The sequence below is a fragment of the Brachyhypopomus gauderio genome, chromosome 2 (genome assembly GCF_052324685.1).
Source record: "Brachyhypopomus gauderio isolate BG-103 chromosome 2, BGAUD_0.2, whole genome shotgun sequence".
In the NCBI taxonomy this organism is placed as follows: Eukaryota; Metazoa; Chordata; class Actinopteri; order Gymnotiformes; family Hypopomidae; genus Brachyhypopomus; species Brachyhypopomus gauderio.
In genome coordinates this window covers 11,301,782-11,311,265 of record NC_135212.1, presented here as the reverse complement: position 1 = coordinate 11,311,265, position 9,484 = coordinate 11,301,782, and the positions used below count along the sequence as shown (strand labels likewise).

General features: G+C 41.4%; 1 protein-coding gene across 1 annotated transcript; it reads left to right on the top strand.

Moving 5' to 3' along the window:
• Window positions 1–8,640: 8,640 nt before the first annotated feature.
• Window positions 8,641–9,461, top strand: LOC143508773 (neuropeptide B-like). Its single transcript, XM_076997406.1, has 2 exons — window positions 8,641–8,917; window positions 9,232–9,461. Exons 1-2 carry the CDS (start codon window positions 8,660–8,662, stop codon window positions 9,358–9,360), a joined length of 387 nt encoding a protein of 128 aa, XP_076853521.1. The 5' UTR covers window positions 8,641–8,659; the 3' UTR covers window positions 9,361–9,461.
• Window positions 9,462–9,484: the final 23 nt, after the last annotated feature.

Sequence of the window (9,484 nt, the reverse complement as noted above, 5' to 3'; positions counted from 1 at the left end):
ATCACATGAGGTGAGGTGGTGAGGTATTACATGAGGTGAGGTGATAGGTGAGGTATCATGTGAGGTGATGGGGTGAGGTATCACATGAGGTGAGGTGATGGGGTGAGGTAATGAGGTGAGGTGATGGGCTGAGGTAATGAGGTGAGGTATCACCCCATCACTCCTCCCCTGCCAGGGTTCTCGGCCAAGGCCTCCTTGTTCCTCCAGTTTGCCAGGCGCCAGGCACATCAGATATGCTACCACTCTGACGCCAGACGCCCTTATCTACAAGCCCGAGACCTTGAGGACTGTCTGCCCTCAAACCACGAGGAGTACTACTAGACAGAGTAGAAAGAGAAACAGAGAGAGAGAGAGAGAGAGAGAGACTACAGGCCTACAGAATATACACTGATCAATGTGTCCTAGGCCTGACATATACATGTACTGTACCTTAATAAAGTGATTTCCATTCTACTCAATACTAAGTGTGATCAATGAATATGATAGACAAGAGACAAAGTATTACATTTTCCGCTACAGTATTTCTAAGTGTATTTATATATATATGGTATATTTAAGTGTACGTGTTGTCTGTGTCAGTCTTCGGTTTGTTTTAGCATGCGTTGTATGTAAATACACGTTGTGCGTCCAAAGAAACACTCTCCACCCAGAATACTGTTTCCTCTCCTCGTATAACAGTCAGACTATGAGCTAAATTACATATCAACAAACTGACACGGTTAGCCCCTCCCCCAGTTGTCAATCATGTATGTCTTTTAATGTATGGCTTTTACCATGTGTCTACTGTAAGTTTTGGTTTCACATGTGTTTTCCGTAGTTACGCCATGCCAGTGTACCCAGGTGTTTAGCATTTAGTCTTATCTTTAGGAACTGAGTGTTTGGTCATGTTATCATTGGTCTTTGTAATACGATATGTGTATTTGTTTCTTGGAATCTTGTCTTCTTGACAAGCCCTCGCACTTCGTGTTTCGTGTTCTCCAGTGTATTACAGTTTGTGCTTGATTGTATTGTCATTATGTCTAATGCGTTTTGGTTATGAATGCACCAAGCTAAACAACCAAGACCATAAACAGGGGCCCTCTGTCCTGGTGGAAGACATAACTCCTCATACCATGGTGAGTTAGATCAGAAGGGTTTCCTCAGTCCTGTGGGCCCAGTGTGTGGGTTTTGGAAGTGATCACAGGTCATCTAAGTAGGGGGTTGTGGGATTAGTCAAAGGGGAAACGTGAATAGTCTTTTTCCACTACTACTAATTCTTTTTCGAGTAACTAGCCCCCCAACCCATTGTAGCTACAGGACCTGAAGTATGCACTTAGGTAGGGTAAGAGTCGAGAATGTCCAACGATAAAACATCCGTTCAAACAACCATCATCCTGTTACCAGATTTTTGATTGTCGTTGTAAGGCATCATTAAAGATTAAATGCACCACAGATGGGTGGGAAAAAAAAGTGTATGCTATTTTCATTCAGGCACTTTGGGAAGACGGACAGTTTTAATTGACTTTGCTTGACATTGCACTGATTGTTCCAAGGACAACCGCTTCAAAACCTACAGACTGTTGTGCATGTGCAGGATTGAGTTTATAGCTGAGATCTTGTGAGGCTCTGTGTTTACCAGGGTGCCTCTCCTTCATCCGTGGCTGAGGCGGTCCAGGTTCATTACACCTCAGGGCAATGTGCCCACGAACCTCCTCCATGGGGGAGGTTCAACCTGACCGCCTGGGTCCTGTTTCCCATCTTGTGTGGTGGTGCATTTCTGCAAGTTTGTGCGACGGGGGAGTGGTTCTATTTTTATTTTTATTCGCACAGATGGCTTTTCAGGTTTCTATTATAGCCGCCGTGGGGGTCGATGCTAAGAGTAGCACCAAGTTTAATCACCCGGTATCTTGTTTTATATGTAAAAACATTGTAATTCTTAATCATTTACATACACTGCAGATTTAGGCATTCTGCAGCAAACAAAAGAATACGCACATACTACGGATAACAGCAGCCAAATAATATTCAACAAGAAGTGGAATTATTCTTCCAATCAAGAAGAAATTTAGAGAATAGAGAACGTAGAAGGTGTTTCTGGGTAACATTAGAAGCTATTTCTGGGTAATAGAAGGTTTATCCTGCAATTCCACTTCCTTATTGCCTTTATTGTTCTCTAAACCTTGTGTGAAAAGCATTACTCCTTTTACAGTAGTAATGCTATTGTTATACAATCTGTAAATATCTGAAATCAGTTCAGGTGATCATCCTCACTTAACAAAGCGTCATTATTTACTCCAATAGCCAAAATCAGATGTTTATTCTCTCACTGTGAGAAATGTAATGTCTGGTCTAGGAATGGGATTTCATCTCTACAGGATCTTTATATTGATGATAACTTTGAACAGCTGATAAATATCTTAGCCAGATCACAAATCTTTAGATACTTACACGTTAGTACAGAGCTTTGTGGCCTCGTGTTTGATTGCTTTTCCTGTGTCTCCTCCTGTTGCTCTCTCTTTTTTCACACTTGAGACACAAATGAGATGAATGATGGGATATATGATCTCATTTCACACGATTTCTCAGTGTCAGATGATCTCACAAAAAGGTGTGTACAGGAGCTGAGAGACCAGTAGAAAATAACTTGGAGTTACATTCTGCTTCTTTTTGTCAACTGCATCACCCCGACATACTCGCAGTGGATAAAAAGGTTCTGCAGTGTTCAAGGGTTTATACAGAGATTCTATGCAATTTGGCAAAAATTTATTACGTTACTTGTTCTTGGATTTTGTTGATATTTTTGTATTTGTTGGTATTTTAATAATCTGTTCAATAAAAAATCAGTAAGAAAAAAACGTGAAGAAACACTCTGCCATGTCACGACATGACAGAGCCCATGTTTCCAGAAAGAAACCTTTCTTTAGACCAGTATTTTTGCAGTATTTTGCTGTGTATTTTATCCTGTGTCCTGTGGTGTCCTCACCAGCCCCATCAGATGACTCCTAACTGCGGTGGATCGAGTCTCTGTGGGGTGGGTGGTTCCACTGTGCTTTCAAAGCTGCTATGCTTATAATCATTATTTTGACCCTGTGTTGTTTCCCTATCTTTGTGATAATCTTGAAGAAAGCTGTTGTTGGATCTGTGTCAATAATACCGGATAATCCTTCTTGTATAGCTGCTAAGGCAAAGGTAATCTGCACTGCCAAACCAGATGAGGACCCTGAGTGTCTTTTTATCTGTGTACAATCGCTGCTGGGGTGGGGGGGTCTCTGCTACTTTATATGTACCTCCTACCTCACAAAACCCTCCTACCTCAAATCATCACATGTGCCTCATGTGATAATCATTTCTCTGCTTATTCCACCTGGGGATTGAACACTGTCACACACAGGCTGAGACTTTCCTCACGGTGGGTGTTTAACCCTGCATCGGTGGGTGTTTCTCCTTTTCTGTGCTATTCTCTGGGAATAAAATAGGGTATTGTTAGCATTCCCTACAAGGAGTATTTCTTTCTGTACATAAAACCTGTTGCAAGCTTGATATATATTATCATCCTGTCTTTGTTTCAACCCATCTAGTCTAGCAACAGATTTCCTGTTCATGTCTTTCATGTTTTATTACCTGGTCTGCAAAATATATTCTATATCTGATCTTGAACATTATGTACAACCTCCTGTCAACTCTTAAGACTTCACACCATGTGATCGGACCTTGGCATGCTCTGCCCTTCCCACTATGATACTGCGTACGCTAACCGCCTAAATGTGCCGCAAGCCCTGTTTAAAAACCGTGCTTGATTCTTGGTACGGTCGACTCCGTGTCTTTCCTATTGAGGATTAAACGGTTTTCAGCCAAGCCTTTAATAATGAGACTGTGTCCGAGTCTCACACATTGACAGGAAGGTTATTCCATAGCTTGGGGGACTTATGGGAAAAATCTCTGTCCCCTGTGATAGATCTCCTAGTTGAGCCTACATATTTTCACCCAAGCAGATGTGGTGGATCATAATGCATTAGGATTAAGGTACTGATTAAGGTACTGATTATGGTACTGATTATGGTAAGGTACTGGCAACATCATTCAGTGTTTTAAAGGTCATTAGAAGAACTGTATATGCTAATCAATATGAAATGTGACGGGGAGCGCATGAAGTGTAGCTATGATAGTAGTAATGTTATAAGACATAGTAAATACTGTGGCTGTTGCATTTTTACCTGACTGGACTTTGTTTATGCATTTGTACAATATTACAGTAGACCAATCTGAACATAATAAATGCTTGGACTAGCTTTTCTGCATCATTGCAATATTCCTGAGGTGAAAAGACATAGCATTTACATTAACTGCCTGTAAGAAACTAGGACCCATAAGTACAAACGGTGTGACTGGGAGACAGTCAAGGTTTGTTACATAATCTGAGTTTACAGCTAGGGCTGAACGATTAATTGCATTTGCGATAATCTCGCGATATTTTAAAACGCGATTCTCTAATCGCACAGGCTGCGATTTAAACTGGTCACGTGACTTGGGAGCGAGCCGAGCCGAGGACAAACGGAGAAAACTCGAGCAGGAGGCAGGGAAGTGGAGAAGTGAAGTTAACACAGCACACTTTAACTTGTTGCACAATGGCTTCAGGCTCGACATGAGCTGACACAACTGAAAGTCTAATACCAAAGAGGGGCAGCACATAAGTTGTGTGAAATTACTTTGGCTTTTTAAAAGATGCTGCTCAACGTCAGGTATTGTGTAAAACGTGCCTTGCTACTGTCGCTACGACGCGAGGTAACACTACAAACCTTCTTCAGCATTTAAAAAACACCACAAAGCCTTGTATGATATTTGTAAGGCTAAAATGCCAACGACCAGTGCTGCGTCTTCAAATACGCCAAAGTGTTTCTTTGAGCTTATACAGCCTTGGTATGCGGTGAGCAGCGAAATACTGTAAAATCACGCATATAGGCAGATTTAGATATAGATTTAAAGCACGGATGAATCGCAAAGGCACGGATAGCTTGACTGCGGTCCAGCAGACAGGGTTCACTGACCGAACCGTTTGAAAGTGTAACTCCTTATGGATGTAATTTGAAGCGGCACGCTGAAATAACTTGGGCAGTAACGGAGTTCATAGTGAAAGACATGATGCCCGTTAATATAGTGAACAAGCCCGGCTTCATGGCTTTGTTAAACACACTGGATATGCGCTACCAAATGCCCTCATGCACATATTTTAGCCAAGTTGCTATACCTGCAGGGTTGCCAACTCTCACGCATTGAGCATCTTGGACTAAAATGTTACTAGTTCGCTCTGGCGCCAACCACAGGCGATATAATAATAATACTTAAATTTTGTCCATTTTACACCCCCCCCCCATAACAACAAATTACGTTCGCCACCCACTCCAGGTTCAAGTCTCACTCCAAGCGATCTTGAAAAGTTGGCAACCCTGTATCTAAGCTGTATAAAAAATGTCGAAACCAGTGGGAAAAAATCGCGATTTTGCAATCGCAATTTATAGATAAAAAATTGCAATTAGATTATTTTCCAAAATCGTTCAGCCCTAGTTTACACCTTCCCACCCTGCGGCCCTAATGGGAATATTTGTGTTTTGTCAGGATTAAGTGAGATCAAGATTCTCAAGCTCCAGTATCTGAAGTCCTTCACGCTTTCTTCAGTAATATTAAACAAATATTAGTCCTCTGGGCTGACTGCAATGTATACTGTAAATGTCACCAGCATATCAGTGGATAACATATATAAAGAAAAAACACAGGTAACACTCTAAGATAAGAATGATTTAAATCAGAAACAGCTATTCCCTTAATCCCAAACATTTGAGTCTATATGAGTGACCAAGTAGTATATGGACCCCAACTAAAGAAGCAACAAAAGGTAATTTAGACTACAGATATTAGTTCAGGCTGTTGGACAGATGGAGGAGATTGATCCACTGTGGCGACCCCTAAACGGGAATAGCCGAAAGAAGAATATGATGATATTATTTCAGGCTGTTGGACAGAAGTAAATGTCCAACTAATGTTTTATTGGCATACTTGGTTTGGTCTCTGTAATTGCCTATTGCCACATTAAAAACATTCAAGGTCATGTTCAGAGAATACATTTTCACAGTGATTAAATTTGCAATCAATGTGATGCAATCTGAGTTTTGGTGTCAGTTTTATTCCTGGCTAGTTGTGCTGTAAAGACTGCAGGATTATTTAATACGTTATAAATTATTTTACATGTTATCTTCTGTTAGAATTTGCTGCAAGGATAATCTCTTTAGTAATCCTCCCTGAGGACCACTTACTCACGCCACCCAGCTAGTCACAAAAACAGATTTCCTGTTTGGTATAACTGTCTAGACTGATTTAGTACCCGTTAGGTTTTCAACATACCTTCTCACACACTTCTTCTTTTATCGTGACATTGCAGATTGTGAACACCATACGTCTTCTGAACATACAGCACATTGCTGGTGAAGCGTGCCTTTCGTCTTGATACGACTGACTCTGTGTCTTTCATATTGAGAGACGCGTTAACGCCCCCTGGGGGCCCACGTAGGAAGAACTACCAGAGAAGTGAGAGGTGATGATGATAAGGTCGACTTGAGTATTTTCTGAAGTCGTAGCACAGATATAAAACAGAACCCTGACATCTTCCATTTGGGTAAAGGGGTTTGTGCAGTAATCAGTACAACACACACACACACACACACACACACACACACACACACACACACACACACCCTTCCCCACAAACACTCTCTCACTCATCATTTCATTATTGATTTCGTCCATCTCCTGTTATATATTATTCTATCACCCCCTTTTGCAGGACAATTTAAGACCCGTCGGTATTCAAGACGGTGAGTGACCCACCTATACGGCGCATGGTCGCTTCTAGTTGATCATTGAGCGCTCTGAGCTTTAATCTGCCTTGTCAGCTTTTCTTTTGCATGATGGAAAATAAAGACCACCAAAATGTCCCCTCGCCTCTTAGCACCTTCCCAGAAATGAAAACGCCAGAAAATACGCCACACATACGCAATAAAACAAACATGTGTCCACCAGAAAATGTGGATTCTCCTATACATTGACTGAAACCAACCCATTCTCATTAATAAATTCCGAACAGTCCAGCTGGCTTGTAAATACTAATTAGTGATGTTTATATTAATAAGACTTTCGAAGCTTTAAAGCATAAATAGCCACACTGCCCCCCCCCCCCCCCCCCAGGCAGATGGCTAGATGAGGGTGGAGCACATGTGTTATTCAGACAGGCTCGTTCATTTAAAACTATGTGCTAATGTGGCCTGATCCACGTTTCTGTTAGTACATTAAATCTATAATCAGGGATGGTGTCGTTTCTGTAAATATGAAACATGTATTCAAGACATTCCTCAGCTTGGTATTGGCCTCAGTGCCACGGTGCCTTTTATATTGTTAATAATGTTGATCATTCTGTATAGCGTGTGGTGTAAAACATGTGCCAATATTGTTATTTTAGGTAAGACAGTGACAGCCAATGGTTATTTCTATATCATATAGCCTACACAGACTTTACGAGGCAGTGCTTTCGTGTAACTGCGCAGTAAACTTATTTTGCCACTAGGTGGTGCTGTAAAACTAATATACTTCAATACGGACGGAGCGAAAACTTGGTGTATCCATTAGTGCGCGGTTAGTTAAGTCTTCTGTAAGTCAGTTACAGATACACAATCACACTCTTAGGATTTTCAGTCTTAGTTTTCACTGATGTTACAAATGCTGACTGACTGAATCTGCAGTAGGACTATGAATGTAACGTATAAGATGTTTTTATCAAGTCATCCACATATGTATGATAGTTTTCCAAATAGATATTTGGTCTGGAAATAGTATAAACCTGTTTCAGTCTGAGCGGCTATTGACAATGTGATACAGTTCAAAACCAGCACGTTGAAAAGTGGTGGCTGAAAATATACATGATCATTTGGGGCATTTTGGATACAATTTTACTGAAGGGGATTTGTTCCAATAAACTTACACTGCTCAAAACAACTCTACTGAATACATTGTTTTGCTATGTTGAAAAACAACGACTTGTTATATGTAATGCAACAGTTTTATCCGTTTGGTATTTGGTATCATGAACGCCTGTTTGAGTTGTTTAAAACCATAGACTATTTAATATCTAGTCGTTGCCTGTAACATTTGTCTGGTGGCAGTATATATATTTTTAATATCCTACGGCTGACAGGCTTGAAGTAAAAGGTAAAAATTGAAACGGAATGTCTTCATTTAAGGTCTAAACGAATCTAAAATATTAACAGACGTCTTTATGGTTTGAAAGTGTTTAGACAGATAAAAATACAACGTCCATATCTTGCAGACGAGTCTCAAACACGAACCGATATTCTTATGACTTGAAACCGTCTAGAGACCGATCGAGATGATTTATATTTTGATAATTTCGCATAAATTCAAATTTGCATTTCCATTCACGAATAATGCGGCTCGAATATCAAAAGTCACGCATAAGCGCACAAATGAACGATATCAAACGGGAATCATTCATCGCCAATCGTGCTGAAGTTGAAACGTGAACACGACCACGGGGTCTGTATATAAGCACGGGGGGAAAGAACAGGTTAAGCGCACCGTAAACATCAGGCTAGCAGTTCTCCCGGTATCTTCAACGATGGTGAAGTTTGACAAGCGGGCTCTTGTAGTTTTGGCAGTTTCTGTATTTGCCTTTTACCAAGCAGAAGCCTGGTACAAGCAGGCAGCTGGTCCAAGCTATTACTCTGTTGGGCGAGCATCGGGTTTGTTGTCAGGAACTCGAAGATCTCCTAACAGAAGAGCCGAACCTGTCACAAGGGAGAGGGACGAGTCCACTGAAACGAAAAACGAACTCACAGAAACAAGTTTACGACGCATCTTCGCCCTGGCGAATATGGTAAGCCTCTCCGATTACTAATCTTGCAGACCACTCTACTCCTTAATCGAGATCTTAGACGTTAAGAAAAGCAATAACACCGCCCGGCAAAAGTTCTGAAACAAACTTTAACCTGTAGACCAAAACTGTAATGAAAAAAACCTTTATTGATTTGTGGTAGCTGTGCAGTATCTATAGTCGTTTGCGAAACTTGCGCCTCCGTATTTCAGCACCCCGGACGCTGTCCGTTCAGCACCGCCACGAGGTGGATGTGCACCGCTCGCGTGCAAAGGACACGATGCGTCAACTAATGCGTGAACATTTTACTTCCACAGCACGTCTGTGTAAAAGACATATCACCGAATCTGCAGAGCTGCGAACCTGAACACGATGCTACACCTACGTTCCGGTGCGAGGCAGCCGTAGTGATCGCCCTAGATTCGAGAGATTGTCTGAACACCTGAGCAGCACCTGTACCAACAGACGTTTACACCTTTGAAAAGCAACGGGACCAGTCAGTAACACACCACAGTCTGTCTGAGGGAATCAAGTGTCTAACTCTGTATTCGGGAACAAAAATGTCTTGCT

Excerpts from the sequence above, each read along its gene's own strand:
- LOC143508773 (XM_076997406.1), top strand. The coding sequence starts at position 8,660 with ATGGTGAAGTTTGACAAGCGGGCTCTTGTAGTTTTGGCAGTTTCTGTA. Across the intron at positions 8,918-9,231 it reads TCTTCGCCCTGGCGAATATG|CACGTCTGTGTAAAAGACAT; the intron begins GTAAGCCTCTCC and ends TTACTTCCACAG.